Source organism: Suricata suricatta, chromosome 6 (assembly GCF_006229205.1).
Source record: "Suricata suricatta isolate VVHF042 chromosome 6, meerkat_22Aug2017_6uvM2_HiC, whole genome shotgun sequence".
Taxonomy (NCBI): Eukaryota; Metazoa; Chordata; class Mammalia; order Carnivora; family Herpestidae; genus Suricata; species Suricata suricatta.
This window is the reverse complement of record NC_043705.1, coordinates 3,563,032-3,585,604: the sequence shown is the minus strand read 5'-3', so window position 1 is coordinate 3,585,604 and position 22,573 is coordinate 3,563,032. Positions and strand designations below refer to the sequence as shown.

Sequence of the window (22,573 nt, the reverse complement as noted above, 5' to 3'; positions counted from 1 at the left end):
CCTTTTGAAGTTCTAAGATGTCTTGTCTCCACCCAAGGTAGCTCAGTGATCTTGCGTGTACAGCCCCCTTGATTTTGCACTGGAAGGCAAGGCTCTTCAGGCCTATACACTTGGTTCTCGGTTGGTGAAGAGGGCGAATGTGGCTCAGGCTCCCATACCTCCATTCCTGCTCCAACTATTCCTCTGGAATGACCCAGTGCTCTCTACTGTCACACCCTGCCCTGCTTAAGTACAAGAATAGGAGTGACACTCCACTGAAAAGGACTACAAAGTATCAAAGCAAATTGGGAAAGAAAGCTGGGTCCTTGGGGTAGGGGGCCTACAGAGAGGAACAGGGCCTGCACCTGTGGTACACTCAGCACATTCTAACATAGCCTATTTCCAGAGGAATACGGGTTCTCGTTCTTCAGGTGCCAAAACATTCAGTCTGCCCACATACAGCTGTAAAATACTGGGTTTATTCTGTTGTTTAGGAAGCCTAAAGTATCCTGTCTTTGTTTTTTTTGCCCCCCACCACCCTGCATTCCCTGTCATCCTAGTTTCTGGGGACCAGGAATCTGGCCCTTCTCTTCCTTGCTCCCCTTCAGTCCCTGGGGTCTGGTTCCTCAGAGCCCAGGAATGCTCACTGCTGATGGAGCGTGGTCAGAGCTTGAGGAACCAGAGAAGGCGTGGACTCCTCATCAGACCTCAGGGTCACAGAGGCAGAGATGTTGGGGGAGGGTTCCGAAGGGCCGGGTGACTCCTGTGGAGCTGGGAGCAGGCCTGGATGGCTCTTGCTGCAGTGAGCTGCAACACTGTCTGGCTTCTCAAAGCGCTTGCCACAGAACTCACAGGGGAAACGTAGAGTGGCGGCTGTCTCGGCATGCTTGCGCCGGTGCCAGTTCAGGGAGGCCTTCTGGCGGCAGGTGAACCCGCAGATCTCACACCTGAGCCAGGGACAGCAGAGAGGAGGACGGTGCTTCAGCCCATCTTGCCTTCCCCACAGCAGTCCCCCCCCAACCCACAGCCGTCCATTCCCACCCATACGCCTTCCCCCACACTCACTGCAGGGGCTTCTCGCCAGTGTGGATACGCCGGTGGATGACGAGATTGCTGCTGGTGCGGAACGACCGGGCACAGAACTCACAGATGTAGTCCCGGGTGTCTGCAGGTGCACAGAGGACACCCCAGCATTCAGCCCCAGGCCGTGGCCCCTCCTCAGCCCAACCCACCTGCCAACCCTCCCAGGAGTACTATCCCCATTCAGCCTGCTTATCCTACCCATCTCAGCCCCCAAAAGTGCCCTGTGGCTGTCAGCAGCCAGCCTGTTCCTTTTTCCCCCTGAACCTGCCAGCACTAACAGCACCTGCCCTTTGCCCTTCTCCAGCAGCTCTCACAGGCCCGCTGTGGCTTTTTTCCTGTACCTCCAAGCCTCAGGGCAGGCCACACGGGGTATCGTCACTTCTTGTGGCATCCTTTAGACATCCGTCTCACTCCCACTGTCAGACCACACCTGTACACTGTAGTCTTCTTCCCCATCACTCTACCATGGTGCTCTACCACCAAATCTCTGGCTCCAGGCCTCTCTGCAGCCAGCACTCCACATTTCTGTTCCCTTTCACTGACCTAGTCTCCCACCGCTCTGAGAAATTGTAATTTGAAGCATGCCAGTTCCAGCAAGGGCCTTCTACTACTTTGTCCAGCTGCAATAAGCCTGTGACTCCACGCTGCCAGTCCAGGAGCCCGCTGACTTTCCGTTGTCTCCCTCCACACTCCTCACCCAGTTCCCTTCCCAAGGTGTCTTTGTAGCCTTCCTTCACTCATACTACCGATTCACGGGCCCCTCTTCCTCAGCTGGACCTGTTTGGTTAAAACCTAACTTAGGATAAACACGACACTGGGCCCGCTCCAGAGCCGTACAGGTGTGCTACGGGGAGTAGAAACATCCCACAATCCATGCCCCCACCCACCCACCAGCGTCTCCTTTCCATCCACAACCACAAGTCTCAAGGGTCGGCCATATGCCTCTGTATTTCACTCTCCCACCACCTCCTCTCTCTGCCAGCCTCATTCAGTAGCGATCTTATTTTTCAAGTCACCAAGAAGAGAGAGGCCAGGAGACAATACCCACATCTTTCCCCTTATCTAATCCATCAGGAAACTTATGTTTGTGCCCATATGTGTAAATACTTGCTCCACTGTAGTCACCGTCCAACTGTGCAGAGACATGCCTCTTCTCCCTGGCTGGAGGCTGCCCACTCCACCTAGGCATCAGTAACCCTTTCCTCTCAGATCCCTTTCCTCTCTCTGTGCCCCCAAGCTCACAGCTTTCCAGCTAAGGCCCCCATTTCTCTACTTGTCTTCACAGCAAAACTCCAAAGAGTGGTCCATATTTGCTCTCCACTTCCCTAGCTTCTCTCTCCTTGAACTCATTCCATTCTGGCTGTCCTCTCCCTTGTCACATCCTACACTGTCATCTAGTCAAAGTCTTCATCCTCATCTTACCCCGTCTTAGAGTACTGGCACAAGCCACCCTCTGTCCTCCTCTCTTGGCTCAAGTACTGCTCTCTTCATTTGCCTCACTGGCCACTTGGTAGCTGCCCTTCCCACCTGCCCCATCCATTCATTACTATTCATTACCTACATTCACTCCATGGAGGTACACTCCACTCTTAGCTCCAAATAATATCCATGTGCTTGTAATAAACACTCCCCCCCAATATCTCCAGACTCCAGATTCACATCTTCTGGGATGCTAAATTATCATGTCCCAAATAAACCATCCCTTTCCTAAAGCCTGCTCCTCATTTTCAAGAAATCACATTACCTCTGCCCAGTTACTCAAACTGGAATCCTTCGAGTCAACCCTTGATGCCCTCCTGCCCATCCACCTGAGGCGAATCTGTCCTCACAGCAGCCCTTCCGATCCACCTTCATGCTCATATCAGCCTCCAGCCACTTCTCACCAACTCGACTGTACCAGTGGTGTCAAGGCTGCCATTACTGCACACTGCACATTCCTACAGCCCCATTTCTCCACATGGCAGTCACAAAATCAGTCTTAAGGTCATTATGTCCTTCTGCTACACAACACCACCCTGGGATGGTGTCCGTCTCATTCAACCAGAAGCCAAACCATCTTGATGGTAGTGTTGGAGGCCCCTGCTACCTACCGCTTTTCCTTCCTTTCTAACGTCCTGGCCTCCTCTCCGTTCCTGGAACATCCCATGCAGATGCCAGTTCAGGGCCTCCCCAGTGCTGCCCACAGACATGGACAAGCTTCTATTCCTCCCTTCACATAGGTCTTGGCTCAAAGACGCTTCCCTTTCCACAAAAGAAACTCCTCTCTCATGCTCAACACCCCTTTCCTGCTTTCACATCTCTTTGTATGTTATCATTAGAGTGGATGTCTTTGTTCACTTTTGTACCCCACACCTAGAACAGTCTCAAGCAGGCAGGTGCACAACACAGAGAGCTGAGTGTGAGTGAGTCATCCCACAGAGGGGTGTGATGGCACCCGCAGATAGGAGGTGACAGGCCTCACAGGGCAAGTGAAGGGAACGCCACAGGGAGGCGACAGAGCACACACGGAGAAGTGAAGGGGCCCACAGGAGAGGAAAGTGAGGAGGCATTTCTACACTCACCACTGTGCAATTTCACATGTTCCTTCAGGTGTTTCTTAAAGTTGAAGGACTTCCCACAGGCTGGCTCTGGGCAGGAGAAGGACTTTTGGTGGATGTGCTGGTATTTCTTGTGGTGCTAGGGAAGGAAACAGGTGGTCTCAGGAAGACCACCAGAGCTGACCCAGGAGGCAGGCTCCTCTGCTCCTTCCCCACCCCCCAACAGTTCCGTCACCACCAGCTCACATCATCCTGGCCAGTCCTCACCTATATGCGAGCCCACCATCCCGTGCAGACATGGGACCAAACTCTGCCCTCAGCCTATTCTGTCCTGGACGCTCATTACCTCACCTTTGTGCCACAACCTTCCTTACAATGCCCAGTTCCCTGAACAAAGTCCCATTCTGCTGACACTGCTGGTTCCCTAACCATGGATTTGCTGTCTGCTGGGAATGAGAATACAATTTGGATAGATTATCCTCTTCAATATCAGTATTAATATACAATAATATTGCCCAGATTGCCTACTTTATTGCTAACCATGGGTATATATTATGTGATGTTTTCCTAAATCTACTTTAGAAACACACACACACACACACACACACACACACACGCACACACACACAACGTGTATGTTCTCAATCTGGAACGCTTTTAGGGATTGTGTGTTCTTTCTTAGCTCCCTGATTATTTCTTGGAAATATGTCTCCTGTCTCACTTAACTTCACATCCTGGCTCATTAAATTGTCTGGGCTTTCCCTTATCTATAGTCCTGCTTTCTCGCAGTTAGACTGCTGCTGGTGGCTGCTTCAGTCTCCTCCATTAACAAGCTCAAATGAGTTTGACCTAGCCCTGGTAAAGTTCTTCTCAGCCCAGAGCTTTCCTGCCCAAATGTCGTCCACCCCTTGCCTCACCATCCCTCTGGTCTGGGCTCTCAGCCTCAGGACTTGGGTCTGGGAGGGCTCTGAAGGAGTGTGAGGGCTGGGGCCCTTCCCTCATTGTGCCCCAAACGTCTCCTGCACTTAGGCTGGGGACAGCCCTCCAGTCCTCTGGCACTAGAACTGCCCACTCAAGCCAGCTGGGCCAGGTGGCTGAGTGTGGGCTCAGAAACCCCAGCACCATCACACACTACCTAAGAGTCTTGGGAATTGCTTAACCTTTCTGTGTGCTCCAGTTTCCTCATTTGCAAAGCAGCAACAGTATCAGCACCTCCTCCATAGGGGATCTTTTGAAGATCAAAGGACTTGACCCGTATCAAGCACTTAGAACGGTAATACAATTCCAAGGGCCTGAGGAATGCCATCATCATCTCCAAGTGACGCCTGCAGGGCCCACGCAACCAGCAGTAGTGGGAAGCAGCTGTGTGCTGGAGGCTTGGTTCTCTACCTTATCTATCAGTTGTCTGCTTTAGTGATTATTAACTGTAGGTAAGCTCTGCAGGTCTACCCCGATCTTCCTCTTCCTCTCTCTGAACCCACCCACAGTCCAGGCTTCCTTGCTTCAGCTTCTCCTTCCCCTCAGCATCTCCTTCAGCCCTTCTCACCTCTGAAGCCACATAAAACCCAGTCTGTGTCCCTCACATTCCTCACATTCAAATACTGTCGGTTGGAGAAGATCCGTCCACAGCCAGGGAAGTCACAAGGCAGCAGCTCTCTTTTGGCAGCTTTCCTGGGAGGAGGAGGAAAGGGAGGAGGACTCTCTTCCGGGGCTCTCTTCAGCCCCTGCCCTCCCCCCACCCAGGCCCCCCTGCAAGGCCTACCTAATTCTCTTGGGGCCGATCTGTGCCGTATCCTCCTCCCAGACCAAGGCCAGAGCAGACTGGGCCTGACTCCCAGGGCTACGGGCAGCAAAGAGGGAGCAGAGGGCCTCGAGGGAGGGCCATGTCCCAGGATGCCCCTGCCCTCTGTCTCAGCCATCAGGTTACCTGGCCAAGGGCTCAGTCTCCTGGGCTGTTTGAGGCGTCCCTCTGAGTTCCGGCTGTACCCCAACTTCAGTAGACAGGAGAGGTCCAGAACCCAGTGATGAGGGGGAGGAGGATTGTACAGGAAGAGGATTGAGGGGAGCTGCTGGGGCTGAGGATGTCTCCCCCTCCATAAGAGTATGGGTGACAAGGGAAGGAAGGAGTCTGGGGGCATCTGGATCACTGCTGAAAAGAGAAGGAAGAGGAGGGCATTATTTCCCTGGGCTCTCAGCTCGTCCCGAGCCCCCAAACTGCAAAGATCCCAAACTCGGAACAACCTTACTCCTCATACCCCATGATCTCTGTTCACACCTGCTTTCAACTTTCACTCTCCCCGACAGTCTAACTTGGCCATCTTCCACCCAATTCAAAGCCTCCAATTCTTCCTTCCCCAAAGCCCATCCTGCCTTCCCCACTAATAAGTCTGCAAAGCTTTGGGAGCCCCAGCCAGCTGCTCCCTCCCTCCTCCTGCTCTGTTCAGCATCCTCCCTCAGCCCCAACTTGCTCATCTGGGGAGGAGCTGTAGGTCCATGGGCTGGCATCACTGAGCATCTCCTCTTCATCCTCATCTTCCTCCTCCCCCTCTTCTCCTGGGGGTGGGAAGGTCTCCAGGAGGGGCCCTACTTCCCTGCTGGACCAAGGAAGGCAAACCTCAGGCTCTGCTCCTTCGCTTGCACCTTCCACCCAAACCTGTCCTCCCCTCCCACCCCCAACCTCACCTGGGTGACCTGGCCTCCTGCATCCTCTCATCATGCTCAGATTCCAAACCTGTAGTCAAAGGAGAAAGAACTCAGGGCTGGAGGGATGAGGACAGGTGTACTTCTAAGGCCTGAAGTGGAGGGAGGACTCTTAGGAAGAAGAGTAGGGTGCTACTGGAGTGGGAAGGGATATTTTATTTTAGAAATGATACGTTCACATGGTTCAAAAAATAAAAGTATAAAAAGTTACACTATGAACAGTCTCTTTTCCAATACTATCCCCCACTCACCTAGCTATCCCCCAATCACCTAGTTCTTTCCAGAGAGCCTGGTTTCCTACATGCTCTTCCAGGAATATTTTACACATACGTAAGTGCATACACACATTCTTTCTCCCTTTATTTTTCCAGCGTTAGTAACAACATACACCCTATTCTGTATTTTGCCTTTTATATCTGAAAATATATTTAAGGATGTATTTCCTTGTAAGTATAGTTTTTCCATTGAGAAAGTATAATTTTTAGAAAATGGAGTTCTAAGCAGCAGAGATGGGAACCTCTTCCCTTCCTCTTCTCCACAACTCTTCTTTCCCCCAGCCTACCTGCAGGCTCCTGCCCACTCTTGGCCTCTGGGCACCAGCTTCTTGGGGCAGTACTTGGCCGGGAAACTGGTTTGGGCTCCTCTGGAGATATGGGGCCTGAAGAGGGGCCCCAGGAGAAGGTGTGGCCCGCAGAGCACTCCCACACAAGACCCCCATCTTGGCCCCCGGGTCCCCGAAGCCCAGGTACCAGGCTGCATTCTCGACTGTGGGCATGAGATAGGAGCACCAGATACTGTAGACCTTTGGGGGGTAAAGGCTCAGGACCTGGAATGGTGAAGGCAACAGTCAGGGTAACCTGGGAGGCCCCCTACTCTCACTCTGGGGCCACATTCAGCCCTGTCCCCCAGCCCCCTGGGCAACCCTAGTCCAGTTTGCCATTCTTCAGAGCCCAGAACCTCCAAGGTCCCGAGACATTGCTCTCTTTTATACAGGCTGTTCCTGTCAAACTACCCTGGGCTCCCCAACTCCTCCACTTTTTCTCAAACTCATTCAGGAGGGTGCTGCTGGGTCACATCACTCCCTTTTGTCCTTCTTCCCTCCCTGGCTCCTGACCCCCTACCTCTAAGCTATTCCCTACCTACCTGCACATACCACACAGCCTGAAGAAGTGTACCTGCCAGGGTAGGAAAGAGAGGCAGTTTAGGTAGGGGTCCAGGCCAACTGCCCTCAGCTCTCTGCACGTGCACACTTTTAAGGCACCCAGTCCTAAGGACCCCCCTGTTCGCTGGGGACCAAGAGGAGGGCACAGGACCCCCCAGAGGCCACAAATCACAGAGGCGGTTCTGCTGAAATGAGAAAGCTGCAGGTGGTAAGGAGCAATGGGCCACCACCTGACCCTGGAAGGGGACTAGGTGTTGCAGCCTGGGTGCCCTCCCCCAGAGTCCTGCCCGGCCCCTAACCGGTCTAACAGGAACTTAGCGAGTTGCGAGTGCAGGGAGAAGCCCAGCCGCTCCTTGAGGAGGCACCACTGCTCCATGTGGCCACCTAGACGGATGCGGCACTTGCTGCGGCGCGCGTCCAGCTGCCGTCGCTTCTCCTGTCGCCTGCGGGATGCGTCCACCGGGGAGGAAGCCATAGGCACCAAGACCTACAAGGTGTAGGAGACACGCATATGGGCGTACCTAATCCTGGGCCTCTGCCTCCACCCGCCACTGGGGCCTCAGTTTCCTCATCAGTGAATTGGAGCAAGACTAAGTCATTTCAATAGCATCGCTGCCATTGGCCCCAGTCACCCCAGTTTACGTTACGGGGCCTGTAACACCAGCGCTGTGGAGTGGGAGGCAGAGACACAGAGTCAAGGTCAGAAAAATGGCCTGACCCTAGGTATATTAAGTGTAGAAACGGAAGCCTTGGGGAAGGGACGTGAGACAGAGAAATTTCAACGGGGGCGGGACGAGAAGTTGGTAACAGTTTCACCTTGAACATAGCACAGGCCTTCCCTGGTTGACGCGGGAAGGGCAAGTCAGGGACCGTGGGGGCGCTCTTCACAGCGGGGTGAATGTGGGCGGGGCTGGGTCGGAGGGCTCCCACCAGCTCGCGGGCCGCCTAACTCAACGCTCACTAGGCGTCGGTCCGGCCAACGCCACCAACAGCTCCCAGGCCCCCCAGAGCGGCCGCCGCGGTCCTCCCCGACTCGGCCTTACCTGCGCGCCCCACCCGCCCTCGCCCGGAACGCGCCTGCGCCTCCCCCGTGTCACGCGCAGGCCCGGAGAGCACAGACGGACAAGGGCCCACCTCGCGCGCACCGCCGCCGTTTCTCTTTTAAGAGGAACCCGTCCCCCTCCGTGTCGCTGGCTCCCGCCGGGAACTGGGGCCGGGGCTGCTGGGAGGGGAGACGCTGAGACCCGCGGCGCGCCTGCGCATTGGCCACTAGCGCAGCGCCTGCCGGGAGGTGTAGTTCCCGCAGGAGTTGCCCAAGCGCTTTGCTGAGCTCCCGGGGGATTGTGGATGGGTGACTTTTGTGCAAAAGCCTGCCCTTGATGGGGAAGTGAATGGAGCCAAGCCCGCCCCCTGTATGCCGACCGCAGCCTCTCCAGCCTGCTCATGGATATCGTTTCCACAACTATTATTTTGTGTTTCACCTTCAATTTCTCCCTCTCGGTTGCCACCAGCGCGCACACATGCACTGCAGAATCTGCCACCCTTAAAAACCAACTAGACTCCTTTCTAGAACCCCAGGACCCATTCCCTCTGCATCACAAGTCCTCTGAAAAGTTGCCTAGATTCTCTGTGGACTCTTGTTGATTTCCCGTTCTCTTTTCTAATGACTACAGGGGAGTTTTCCCTCCAACCAGCGGCTGGAGTGGAATGGTCACTTGACTACTGTTTCTCCTCCATCACAGAGCAATATCTGACAGTGTAGATCTTTCCCTTCATGCCACCCAACCCCACATTCTATTGGCTTCTGTGACTTCACACTTTCCTGATTTTCTTCCTTCTTCATTGGATCCTCCTTTCCTTCCTTGATCTTCCCCCTCTGTCCCAACAAAACACAGCGTCCCCCTGATCACGCCCTAAAACAAGTGTTGTCTCTTACCTCTTCTAGAGTGATCTAGTTGCCCCATGGCTTTATTTTGTTTTTTACAAGTATGTCTTTAAATTCCAGTAAGCTAACATACAGTGTAATATTAGTTTCAGATTTAGTGATTCATCATGTACATACAGCACCCTAGCCCATCACAACATGCACCCTGCTTCATACCCATCACTTATTTAACCAGTAGCAGTGCCCACCTCCTGTCCAGAAACCCTCAGTTTGTTCTCTACAGTCAGAGTCTGTTATGGTTTTCCTCGGTTTTTTATTTCCTCAATTTTCATCTGATATGTTTCTTAAATTCCATGAGTGAAATCATATGGTATTGGTCTTTCTATGACTGGCTTAATTTGCTTAGCATAATATACTCTAGCTCCCTCCGAGTCCTTTCAAATTGCAAGATTTCAGTCTTTTTTATGACTGAGTAATATTTCATGATAGATAGAAAGATAGATAGAGATAGAGATAGAGATATATACCACTTCCTCTTTATCTATTCATCAGTCTATGGACATTTGGGCTCTTTCCATAATTGGCTATTGTTGATAATGCTTCTATAAACATCAGGGCGCATGGACCTTCTTTGAATCTATAGTTTTGTATTCTGGATAAATACCTAGTAGTGCAATTGCTGGATCATCAGGTAGTTCTATTTTTAACCTTTTGAGGAACCTTCCTGTTTTCCAGAATGGCTGCACCAGTTTGAATTTCCACCAAGAGTGCAAGAGGATTCTCCTTTCTCCGCATCCCTGTCAACAACTGTTGTTTCTTGTGTTGTTGATTTTAGCCATACTGACAAGTGTGTGGTGGTATCTTATTGTGGTTTTGATTTGTATTTCCTTGGTGATGATTGCTGCTGAGCATGTTTTCATGTGTCTGTTAGCCATCTGGATGTCTTTGGAAATTTTTCTATTCATGTCATCTGCACATTTTTTTAAACAGGGTTATTTGTTTTTTGGGTGTTGAGTCAAATAAGATCTTTATAGATTTTGGATACTAACCCTTTTTTAAATTAAAAAAATTTAGTAGTTTATTGTCAAATTGGTTTCCATAAAACACCCAGTGCTCTTCCCCACAAGTGCCCTCCTCCATTATCATTCCCCTCCCCCCTCCTCATCCCCCTTCAGCCCTCGGTTCATTTTCAGTATTCCATAGTCTCTCACGATTTACATCCCTCCTTTTTCTAAATTTTTAAATGTTTTTGGATACTAACTCCTTATCAGATATGTCATTTTCAAATATCTTGCCCCATTCCTTAGGGTGCCTTTCAATTTTGGTGATTGTTTTCATTGTTGTGCAAAGCTTTATTTATTTATTTATTTACTTACTTACTTATTTACTTATTTACTTATTTTTGAGAGAGGGCACAGGTGGGGGAGGGAGGGAGGGAGAGAGAGAGAGAGAGAGACAGGGTCTCCCAAGCAGGCTCCACACCATCAGCATGGAACCCAACATTGGGTCAAACCTTCAAACCATGAGATCATGACCTGAGCCCAAATTAGGAGTTGGATGCCTAACTGACTGAGACACCTGGGCACCCCAAAGAAAGCTTTTTATCTTGATGAAGTCCCAATAGTTCATTTTTGCTTTTGTTTCCCTTGCCTCTGGAAATGTACCAGAGGCAACATCTTGTAGGAAATTGTACTAGTTAAGGTCAAAGAGATTGCTACCTTTGTTCTTCTCCAGGATTTTGATGGTTTCCTATCTCACAGTTAAATCTCTCATCCTTTTTCATCCTTTTTTTTGGGGGGGGGGTATGGTGTAAGAAAGTGGTCTGTTTTCATTCTTCTGCATGTTGCTGTCCAGTTTTCCCAGCACCAATTATTAAAAAGACTATCTTTTTCCATTGGATATTCTTTTCTGCCTTGTTGAAGATTAGTTGATCATATAAGTATGTATCCGTTTGTGGGCTTTCTATTTTGTTCCACTGATCTATGTGTGTGGTTTTGTAACAATACTATATTGTTTTGATCACTACAGCTTTGTGATACAGCTTGAAGTCAGGAATCATGATACCTCCAGCTTTGCTTTTCCTTTTCAGGACTGCTTTGGCTGGTTGGGGTCTTTTATGGTTCATAAAAATATTAGAATTGTTTGATCGACCTCTGTGAAAAATGATGGTAGTATATTTTGATAGAGATTGCATAAAATATGTAGATTGCTTTGGGTAGTATAGACATTTTAAAAGTATTTGTTCCTCCTATCCATGAGCATGGAATGTTTTTCTATTTCTTAGCGTTCTCTTTAATTACTGTCTGTAATAAGATTCTATAGTTTTCAGAGTAAAGATCTTTTACCTCTTTGCCCAGGTATATTCCTAGGTATCTTTTGTTTGTGATGAAATTGTAAATGGGGTGGATTATTTTGTTTCTATTTCTGCTTCATTGTTGGTGTATAAAAATGCAACAGATTTCTGTATGTTGATTTTATATCCTACAACTTTGAATTCATGTAGAAGATCTAGCAATTTTTTTATGGAGTACTTTGGGTTTTCTACATATAGTATCATGTAATTTGCAAATAGTAAATGTTTGACTTCTTTCTTGATGATTTTAATGACTTTTATTTCTTTTTATTGTCCAATTTCTGTGATCAAGACTTCCACTACTACGTGAAATAGTAATGGTAAAAGTAGACATGCTTGTCTTGTTACTGACTATAGAGGAAAATCTCCCAGTGTTTCCCCAATAAGAATGATATTAGCTGTGAGTCTTTCATATATGGCCTTTATGATGTTGAGGTATGTTCCTTCTGTCCCTACTTTATTGAGGGTTTTTATCAAGAATAGATGCTGTATTTTGTCAGATGCATTTTCTGCAGCTATCAAGAGGATCATAAAGTTCTTATACTTTCTTTTATTAATGTGGTTTATCAGGTTGATAAAGGTTGATTGATTTGTGGATATTGAACCAGCCCTGAAGCCTCAGAATAAATCCTACTTGATCATGAATGATTCTTTAAATGTACTGTTGGATTCAATTAGCTAGTCTCATGTTGAAACTTTTTGCATCCCTGCTCATAAGGAATATTGTCCTGTAATTCTCTATTTTAGTTTGTTCTTTGTCTGGTTTTGGAATCAAGATAATGCTGGCCCCATGGAATGAGTTTGGGAGATTTCCTTCCATTTTTGTTTTTTGGAACAATATGAAAATAGGGATTAACTATTTTTTAAATGTCTGATTGAATTCCCCTGGGAGGATATCTGGCCCTGGACTTCTGATTGTCAGAGGATTACTGATGCAATTTTGTTTACTGGTCATGGGTCTGTTCAAATATTCTACTTCTTCCTGTTTCAGTTTTGGTAGTTTGTATGTTTCTAGGAATTTGTTCATTTCTTCCAGATTATCCAGTTTGTTTTCATAGTATTCTCTTATCATTGTTTGTATTTCTGTGGTGTTTGTTGTGATCTCTCCTCTTTCATTTGCGATTTTATTTATTTGGGGCCTTTCTCTTTTCTTTTTGATAAGTCCGGCTAGGGTTTATCAATTGTATTTATTCTCTCAAAGAACCAGCCCTTATTTTCACTGATATGTTCTTCTGTTGTTGTTGTTGTTGTTATTGTTTTTTTAAAGTTTATTTCTGTTCTAATCTTTATTATTTCCCTTCTGCTGGTCATAGGCTTTATTTGCTGTTCCTTTTCTAGTTGTTTTAGTGTAAGATTAGGTTGTGCATTTCAGATTTTTCTTGCTTTGTGAGGTAGACCTGTGTTGCAATACACTTCCCTGTTAGGACAGCCTTTGCTGCATCCCAAAGGTTTTGGACTGCTGTGTTTCTTTTTCATTGGCCTCCATGTACTTTTTAAATTTCCTCTTTAACTTCCTGTTAATCTATTCATTCTTTAGTAGGATGCCCTTTAACCTCCATGTATTCAAGGGCTCTCCAAAAAATTGTGTGTGTGGGGGGGGGTTGACTTCAAGTTTCATAGCACTGTGCGCTGAAAATATGTATGGTATTTCTTGATCCTTTTGAACGTTGAGGGTTGACCTGTGACCCAGAATGTGATGTATTCTGGACCATATTCCATGTGCACTCAAAAAGAATGTGTATTCTGCCTTAGGATGAAATGTTCTGAATATATCTGTTAAGTCCATCTTGTCCAGTGTGTCATTGTCTCCTTGTGGATTTTCTGCTTAGATTATGTGTTCATTGCTGTAAGTCATGTGTTAAAGTCCCCTACTATTATGGTATTATTAGCAACGAGTTTATGTTGGTTATTAATTGATTTATATATTTGGGTGCTCTAAGTTGTGGGTATAAATATGTACAATTGTTAGATCTTCTTCATGGATAGACACCTTAATGGTCCCTTCTTCATCTTTTGTTAGTCTTTGTTCTAAAATCCAGTTTGGAGCACCTGGGTGGTTCAGTTGTTTAAGCAGCCAACTCTTGATTTCAGCTCAGGTCATGGTCTCATGGTTTGTGAGTTCGAGTCCCACCTCAGGCTCTCCTCTGACAGTGTGAAGCTTCTTGGGGTTCTCTCTCTCTCCCTCTCTCTCTGCCCTTCCTTGCTTCCTGACCCCATCAAAGTAAATAAGTTTTAAAACATTTTAAAAAATATAATAAAATCTAGTTTGTTTGGGTCAGCTGAGTGGCTAAGCACCCAACTCTTGATTTGGGCTCAGGTTATGATCGTAAGTATGCGAGATCAAGCCCCACACTGAGCTCTAGCCTCATAGCAAAGAGACTGCTTGGGATTCTCTCTCTCCCTCTTTATCTCTGGCCCTCCTCCACTTGCTCTCTCTCAAAATAAATAAGCATTTATTTTTTAAAATAAGATAAAATAAAATCTAGTTTATCTTATATAACTATGGCTACACTGGCTTTCCTTTGATGTTCATTAACATGATAGATGGTTCTCTATCCCTTCATGTTCAGTCTGCATGTGTCTTTAGGTCTAAAATGAGTCTCTTATAGGCAGCATATAGATGGGTCTTTTTTCACTATTATTCTTTCTGATACCTTATGTTTTGACTGGCGCATTTATTCCACTTACATTCAGACTGGTTATTGATAGATATGAAAATAGTGCCATTGTATTACCAGTAAAGTTATTTTTGTTGTTGCTGTTTTTAGATTTTCTCTGTTCCTTTCTAGTCTTCATTGATTTTGGTCTGTTTTTCCCACTCAAAGAGTGCGCTTTAATATTTTTTGCAGGGCTGGTTTAGTGGTCATGAACTCCTTTAATTTTTGTTTATCTGGTAAATTCTTTCTCTCTCCTTCTGTTATGAATGACAGCCTTGCTGGATAAAGTATTCTTGGTTTCCTATTTTTCCCACTCAGCACAAAGAATATATCATGCCACGCCCTTCTGGACTGCTACATTTCTGTGGTCAGATTAGCTGTGAACCTGATATATTTTTCCTTAGGCTAAGGAGTTTTTTTCCCTTGCTGCTTTTGGATTCTTGTCTATGTATTTTGTGAATTTGACTATGATATATTTAGGTGATGGCCAGCTTTTGTTGATTTAATGGGATTTCTCTGTGCTTCTTAGATTTTTATGTCTGTGTCCTTCTCCAGAAGGAAGTTGGGAAGTTTTCAGCCTAAATTTGCTCAAATGAACCTTCTAACCCCTTTTCTCTCTCTTCATCTTTTAAGACTCTTATGATACAAATGCTATTACGCTTTAAGGAATCTCTGACCTCCTGAGTCTACATTGATGATCTAATATTATTCTCTCCCTCTTCTTTTCAGCTTTGTTATTTTCCATAATATTAGTATCACTGATTCTTTCTCCTGATTCATTTATCCTCTTTGTCATTGTATCTATTCAGGTTTGCATCTGGTTATAGCATTTTTAATTTTGGCCTGACTGGTTTTTAGGTTTTTTATCTCTGCAGTTAGGGATTCTATGGTATCTTGTATAATTTTTCAAGCCCAGCGAGTATCCTTATTCTTGTTGCTTTAAATTCGAATTCAGACATCTTATTCATATCTGCATTGATTAAATCCCTGGCTATTACTTCTTATTCCTTCTTTTGGGGCACATTTCTCCATCTTGCCATTTTGTGAAGTAACAATTTTTTTTGTTAGTAAAGGGGCTGTTGTATTCCTGCATCTCAGAGTGATTCCTATATTAAGAAAAGATCCAAAACTAACAAACAAAACACACAAATAAAAATAAAGGGAAGCTACATCCTATGCGTGTTTTGGTCTCCTTGTTAGAAGAAGCTAGATCCAAAAAGGGGGGGGGTGGACAAAAAAGATAAAAAGGAAGTTATATTCTAGGTGTGTTTTGGTCTGCTTGTTAAAAGAAACAATCAAAAATACAAAAAATATATTTTTTAAAAATAATAAATTTATAAAAAATATGTTAAAAATGTCACTGATTTTACAAACTCACAGATATCAGCTATCTGGTTTTTAAACCAAATATTATGGAAATTAGCCTTCCTCATGTGAGCTACCTGATGAAAGGGCCTATTTCTCTGCTCTCTCCATGCGTACATGTGTGCATCTCCCTCCTTCCTGGGAGCAGCTTCCCCCCGCCTTTTTAACTCCCCTAACTTATCACAGGCAGCTTCTTCTCTATATTTAGTTATGGAGTTGTTCTGTCAGTCTTTGGATGACTCTCTGGTGTATTGACTTGGATGTGGATGATAATCTAGTTGTAAACGTGGGATGGGGTGAGCTCAGTGTCCTCCTACTCTACCATCTCCCCAAGCTCCCAATTTGTAACTCTTTGTATTAAAACATGTATAACCCTGCCCCAAATGTTCTTTCCCTGGAAGACTCTCTTTTTTGTGAAGATCATGTATCCTGACCAGCTGTCCTAACTTGAGCTCAAGCAAAAGCCTTTTCCTTTTGAAAGAAATTCTACAAGATTTGTTTCATTTTATGTTGACACCATCAACAAATCCTGTTGGCTTCACCTTCAATATGTATCCAGAATTCAAATCTCTCTCACTACTTGGCTTGTTGCCATACAGTTTAGTCAAAGGGGCTTTCGGTAGCCTCTCAACTGTTATTTCCGCTTCACTCTTGCACTCTGGAGCCCACTCCCCATACAGCAGCCGGAGCATGCTTGCACAGCACCCAATATCTTACCACACCTTAGCTCAACACTGTCCTCTTCACTCAGTGTCATTCTACAGGCTGGCGTGAGTCCCTCTCACTCAGTTCCAGCCATACTGTTTGTTTTGCTTCCTTGCTGGCCTTTGTGTTTGCTCTTCCCTATGCCTGAAACCCTCTACCCCCACATATTTTATCTGGCCTGTCACTGACTCTCTTCAAACTTCTGCTCAAAATGCACATCCTGGGAGAGGCCCTTCTCATCGCCTGCATCTCTCTCTACTTTTCTTTCTCCCCTTTATTTTTTGTCACAGTACTTATCTCTCCCATCATATAATAATTTTGTTTATTCTAGGTCTTTCTCTACTGGAATGTAAGTTTCGTAAGAACAGATACTTTGTTTTCTTCTTAGCTGCTTCCCCAGTCTTGCCCTCAGGGTCTTAGGTAGAGCAGAGCTTTTTCTGGACATGGGAATGAAGGCAGATTCAACGTTGAGGAATAGGCAGCTAGCTCACCAAGGCACATGGGAGTCTGTCGGGTAGAGCTAAGCTGGCCAAAAGTTCACGAAGGCCAAGTAGCTCACCAGAGGAGTTGGATATTATCATCAGCATTATAGAAAACACCATTCTCTGTCTTCTAATGCTCATGCCCTCCTTTCAAACAGAAGTTCAATGTGATAAGAAATGATTATGCAAAACTTGGAAATAGCTAACAGAGATGACTAGTGACAAAGATTCCCCTTGACTAAACTTTAGTTAGGCTCCTCTTGTCACCGGTCTGACCCCCTGAACTAGGGAAATTTATAGTGAAGATTCTGGTTAACTGTCAATCTTCCTTTAAGAAACTCCTTGGCCACCTGGGTGGCTCACGTCATGATCTCATGGCTTGTAGTTCCAGCCCTGCGTACTGGAGCCTGCTTTAGTTTGTGTCTTCCTCTCTGCCCCTCCTCCATTCATTCTCTCTCTCTCATAAATAAACATTTAAAAATTAATGAAAAAATAGAAACTAAACTCATAGAAGCTTCTGTTTAGCTGTCAGTCTTACCATTTAGAAACAAACAGACTGCTGGAACAGAAAAACAAACATATGAGAAACAGCCTGGCCAGGTGAATCAGAAAGTGCCAGAGGTGACCAATAGTCATAATATGAATAAAAATCCCCTTATTAATATGAATATGATATGAATAAAATCTCCTTATTAATATTCATCCCACGCTCTAAAGTAGCCCTAAAGTTTCCCTTGTTTGGGGAGATAGAGCTTTGGAAATTATTCTCTGTGTCTCCTTATTTGTATAAATACAGAGGACCTTGTGAGGCACCTCCACTAGCCCGGTGGTAGGCTGTTCTATAACTCACTGAGAAGCAGGCCCATTTTAGTTCAGTTAACCCTTTTTTCAAGTAGGCCTTGACCTTGGGCTCCCATGTCCATCCTTGCAGATTTTTTTTTTAAGTAAAGTGGGTATTTTGCTATTTGTACTTAAACCTATAAATCAACCAGCCAAACAGGTATTATTATCATAATACGTAAAAATGCGAAATGTCTTTCTACAAATACTAGAATCATGAACAAATTAGGAGTTGTAGCAAAACAGCACAAGGGGGAGAGGAAGTCATTGAAACACATTATAACTTAACCCTTCATTGTAACAACTGAGGTTATTAAAAATAAAGCCTTTCAGTCTCAGAAAATACAAATAATCCTTTATCACATAGCTCTGCATTTCTACTTTCTATTCTTAAGGTCAGATTCTACAGCCTAAATATACCCAAACTAGCATTATATATAGTTATCTACAAACAGAAACATCTTTTATCATGTTGTCGATAGCAGCCAATGCTACTGAAGTCTTTTTAATTAGCCTCCAGTCATATCTCCTGAATTGACACAATAAGCATAAAGAAAAACAGAATATCAGGCAGAGTTACAGGACCCCAGAAGACAAATCCTAGGAGAAGTAATGTAGCCACTGCCTAAGTTGAGACTGAATAATATACTCATCATCACACATCTTCAGCATGTATGTTCACAGAGTAATTTGGGAATAAATCCACTATTTACTGGGTACTAAAATGCTTAGTAGTTTGTTTTTTTACACTTTGGTTTTCCCCATTAGAAAGAATTTTACTGGCACTATCAACAATAGCCAAAGTATGGAAAGAGCCCAAATATCCATCAATGGATGAATAGATAAAGATGTGGTATGTATATACAATGAACAATTACTCAACAATCAAAAAGAATGAAATCTTGCCATTTGCAACTACGTGGATGGAACTAGAGGGTAGTATGCTAAGTGAAATTAGTCAGAGAAAGACAAATATCATATGACTTCACTCCTATGAGAACTTTAAGACACAGGACAGATAAGCATAAGGTAAGGGAAGCAAAAATAGCATAAAAACAAGGAGGGAGACAAAACATAAGAGACTCTTTCTTAAATATGGAGAACACACAGAACATTACTGGGGGGTTGTGGGAGGGGGGATGGCTAAATGGGTAAGGGGCATGAAGGAATCTACTTCTGCAATCACTGTTGCACTATATGCTAACTAACTTGGATGTAAATTTTAAAAGTAAACTAAACTAAATAAATATGTTTAATAAATCTCAAAAAAAGAAAGAAAGAAAGAAAGAAAGAAAGAAAGAAAGAAGAAAGAAAGAAAGAAAGAAAGAAAGAAAGAAAGAAAGAAAGAAAGAAAGAAAGAACGAACGGACTTTGCTGGAGCCTGGGCTGGGGCTGCAGAGATCCCGCTTCACAGATGTGGAGCTGACGGTTCTGGGCCTGGTCGTTCCAGGTTCCAGGTTGTTCCTGGTTGTGCCGACTGTTCCAGGAGTGGTTGCTCCAGGTGTGGTTGCTTCAATTTGCATTATTCCAGGTCTGGTTGCTCCATTTTGGAAAGTTTCCAGAAGTGCTCATCAGGTATCCCCAGTGACCGGAATAGAAGCCTGGGTGTCTGTAGTTGCTGAGCTGTTCTGAGTCACACTGCTGCTATTCTTTGGCCACTTGTTTGTCTGCCACCTCTTAAATTTCCTTCTCTGGTTCTGGAATCAGTTTAACCTGCTTATAGCTAAGGTTCAGAATGTTGGAAAGTTCTTGCATTTGCTGGAGATTGAGGTATTTCCGTCTCTGAAATCTAGCTGGGTCTGAGAGAACACTGTTTTGATCTTCTGTTTCTTGCCCTGGGCTGTATCTTCCTTCTTCATTGTGCTCTCCTCTGTGGAAGCAGGTAGCAGTCTTAGTCTGGGACTAGTGGAAGAATCAGGGCTGTCCTGAATAAGCAAATCCATAGAGAAAGGAAGAGGAGTGATAGTCTCTGTGTGACGTGTCTCAACAGATGACACTTGCAAGGGTGCATAATTTTCTTCAGGCCCGTAAATCTCAGGTGTTGAAGAGTCCCTGGAATTGGGTGCTTCAGGACAAGATGGGCATTGGGCCAGAGCTGGATCCACCCTCCTTTTGCAAGGCCATTGTAATGCAAAAGGTAGCTGCCAGGTAGTCCAGACTGGGTGGGGAACAGGAAAACTGGAGCCACAGAACCTTAGTTTGGCCACAGCTGCAGAGTCTAATTTTAATAATCCTGCTAGATCAGTTTATCAAGAATCCCCCGCCCTGGCATCTGATCACCCTCCATATCTAATCAAGTTCCTAATCCCCCCCAACCTCCAGATGATATCTCATGACTGTCCTGCCTTTAGCTGATATTCTGTTAGGTCAGTGTAGTAAGAATCTCCTTACTCTTGTCTCTTCTTAGTAATTTTCCATCCATTGACTCTCATCTTACTCCTTGACTATAAATCCTCACTTATCCTTGCTGTATTTAGAGTTGAGCCCAGTTCTATATGAAGTTTCATATCCCCTACTGTAATAGTTCCTGAATAAAATCTGTTTTCATTGCTTTACTATCCAGCTCTTGTCCTTTTAGATGCTGAGTGTATGAACAGTGGAGTGCTCAGCATTGGTTAGCAGACCTTTGGGGGAGAAACTGATTCCTTGGGCACCTTTGGCTATTTTATAATTCTGCAGGTAAAAACTGATAGCAATGCAAATAATTTCTGTCCGAGAGCAAGGCCAAAGATTCTTGTGTATACTCTGATTTTTCTCTAGTAAAAAAAAAAAAAAAAAAAAAAAAAAAGCATCACCCCAATGTAGAAATCATGTCTTTAAACATTACCGTTTATTACCTATCCTTCCATCAGTTAGCAGTCTTTTCTCAACACTTCTTTGGTTGACTGATAATTTTGATAATCTTCAAAATCTCCTTTGAATTGGTTATAACATCATTCAGCATTCCTCATTAATGAATTGAATACAATTTTGATATGTGTGCAGTGGGTTTTCCAGTGCAAAGGTTTCTGTGCTTGTTTTTTGCTGTATTTTGAGTGGACCCTCAATAAGGACTCAGTGAGTGAATGAATGAGTGAATGGTATGTAGTGTGGAGCAGAAGAGTTGGGCCTTCCCTTTGGTTGCTAAAACAGGCCAGCTGTCTCTACACTCTTTTGTTAACTGCCCCCCTAAACTCTTTTTCTGCTATGCATGAGTTGAACATCCATGTTTGTCTCTTCATTGTCCAATTTTAGCAAGATTCCTGCTAAATAAGTTTAGCCAGAATCTACCATCCTTGATATCTGATCATCCTGGGTATCTAATGGGCTTCCTCATCCTCTATTGTCCCCAAGGTGAGATCTTATCACCCTGGCGTTCATTCGGGAAGAATCCTGGTAGGCCATTTCAGATAGAATTCCTGCCTTTATCCTCAATGATATTTTCTCCTACTAATTTTCCATCCACTGCCCCCCACCTGGTTCCTTAGCTATAAAATTTCAGTGTTCTTTGTTGTTGTCGTCTGAACTGAGTCCAATCTCTGTCCCACCCACCTCAAGACCCCATGGCAGTGGTGCCTACACCTATCCTGTCCCAGCTCTTAAGTAATGTCTTCCTTACCTACTTTAACAATTGACATGAATGAACAATTTTTTAAATAGTTAGAATACTCTTTTTCTTTAACACTGTTTCAACCATGGCTGTGCGACTGTCAGACGGGGAGGGGTGGATCTTGAAGGATGGGTATGCCAGGGACAATAAGGCAGAAATACCTAATAATAATAAAGACAATATATCTTTGGCAAGTATATTTCCACGTGCTTTCAAGAGTTTCACCAGGAAGGCCAGGGATGAGTGGCAGGTCGCCAGGATGCGCATCAGCGGTGCCCTGGCTCTTTGCCTTTGTCACTACAGTGCCTGCCTTTGCTGAGTGGGAGGGACGCCTGCGCACTGGTCACGAACCCTCTAGCTTTCTAGTGAGATTGTACTTGCCCCTGGCTCCACAGGTTCGATTCCCCGCTGGGGAGATGCGGGTTAGAAGTCATCGTTCGGAATTCCAGGCGAGCTGCAGACAGAAGAGAGTCTGCGGCCTGCGAGGCGAGGGTGGCGCAGCTCCGCTGGCGCAGACAGGAAGTGGACCTCACAAGGTAGCGTGTCCGTGGGTGTCAGGATGGCCGAGTGGTCTAAGGCGCCAGACTCAAGGTGCGCACCTTCCCCTTAGGCGTTCTGGTCTCTGAAGAGAGGCGTGGGTTCGAATCCCACTTCTGGCACATGCCTTTTGTTTCCTCCCCTAAAGGACCCCAACATCTTCCCAGGGACGCCGGCGGTTTCTTTGCCCAGAAGCAGCAGTACCGACGCCCCTGTCGCCGCTGTCCTCCTTCGGCTTCTGCATCTCCAGGGCGGAAGCGCTGCTGCTCGGAGGTGGAGAAAGGGTAGGCACTCGAAACTTGTCCAATCGTAGTTATGCTCCTAGTGTACGTCATGCGTCACATATTTAGTTCTGTTCAGTGCAAGTGCCACCAGTAGGTGTTCCCTGGTGGTCTAGTGGTTAGGATTCGGCGCTCTCACCGCCGCGGCCCGGGTTCGATTCCCGGTCAGGGAATGTGCCTTTTTTTCCCCCCCGATGTTTACCTTGCTGTATTCCGGGTGACTCTCTCTTTTGGCCAAAAGTCATCAGTGTTTACCTTGCTGTATTCCGGGTGACTCTCTCTTTTGGCCAAAAGTCATCAGAGGGTGCATTTTTTGGGTGAAAGTTACTACGATTCATAAGCAATGGCTGTGTCTGGCATTGTCCTAAACCTAGGATGCAGGTAGCACTGAATGATGCTGCCACATTCCGGGGGCGAA

At 45.7% G+C, this 22,573-nt stretch overlaps 1 protein-coding gene, 2 non-coding genes and 1 pseudogene across 8 annotated transcripts; 2 read left to right on the top strand and 2 right to left on the bottom strand.

Moving 5' to 3' along the window:
- Positions 1-436: 436 nt before the first annotated feature.
- On the bottom strand, positions 437-8,679 carry ZNF692 (zinc finger protein 692). Of its 6 annotated transcripts, none has more exons than XM_029941519.1 (12): positions 8,596-8,679; positions 7,761-7,948; positions 7,443-7,474; positions 6,862-7,125; positions 6,282-6,330; positions 6,068-6,193; positions 5,527-5,748; positions 5,362-5,439; positions 5,192-5,270; positions 3,624-3,738; positions 1,045-1,144; positions 437-926 (listed from the first exon to the last, which is right to left on the bottom strand). In XM_029941519.1, the coding sequence occupies exons 2-12, from the start codon at positions 7,934-7,936 to the stop codon at positions 623-625; spliced, it is 1,545 nt and encodes a 514-aa protein (XP_029797379.1). In that variant the 5' UTR covers positions 7,937-7,948; positions 8,596-8,679; the 3' UTR covers positions 437-622. The 6 variants fall into 6 exon arrangements, with proteins under 6 accessions (XP_029797379.1, XP_029797377.1, XP_029797375.1 ...); XM_029941517.1 differs by lacking the exon at positions 8,596-8,679 and adding an exon at positions 8,278-8,371 and having other exon boundaries at positions 5,527-5,745; positions 6,068-6,190; XM_029941515.1 differs by lacking the exon at positions 8,596-8,679 and adding an exon at positions 8,278-8,370 and having other exon boundaries at positions 5,527-5,745.
- Positions 8,555-21,604, bottom strand: LOC115294097 (annotated as a pseudogene).
- Positions 21,605-21,890: 286 nt separating this feature from the next.
- TRNAL-CAA lies at positions 21,891-21,996 on the top strand. The gene is made up of 2 exons: positions 21,891-21,928; positions 21,951-21,996. It is a non-coding gene; the product is annotated as a tRNA-Leu (tRNA).
- A 260-nt stretch (positions 21,997-22,256) lies between these two features.
- TRNAE-CUC lies at positions 22,257-22,328 on the top strand. Its single transcript has one exon. It is a non-coding gene; the product is annotated as a tRNA-Glu (tRNA).
- The last annotated feature ends 245 nt before the right edge of the window (positions 22,329-22,573 follow it).

What these genes read in the sequence shown, in the direction of transcription:
- ZNF692 (XM_029941514.1), bottom strand. An exon ending in TACAGCTCCTCCCCAGATGA is followed by an intron (nt 5,749 to 6,067) that starts GCAAGTTGGGGC and finishes TTCTCTTTTCAG; the next exon opens with CAGTGATCCAGATGCCCCCA. An exon ending in ATCGGCCCCAAGAGAATTAG is followed by an intron (nt 5,271 to 5,361) that starts GTAGGCCTTGCA and finishes TCCTCCTCCCAG; the next exon opens with GAAAGCTGCCAAAAGAGAGC.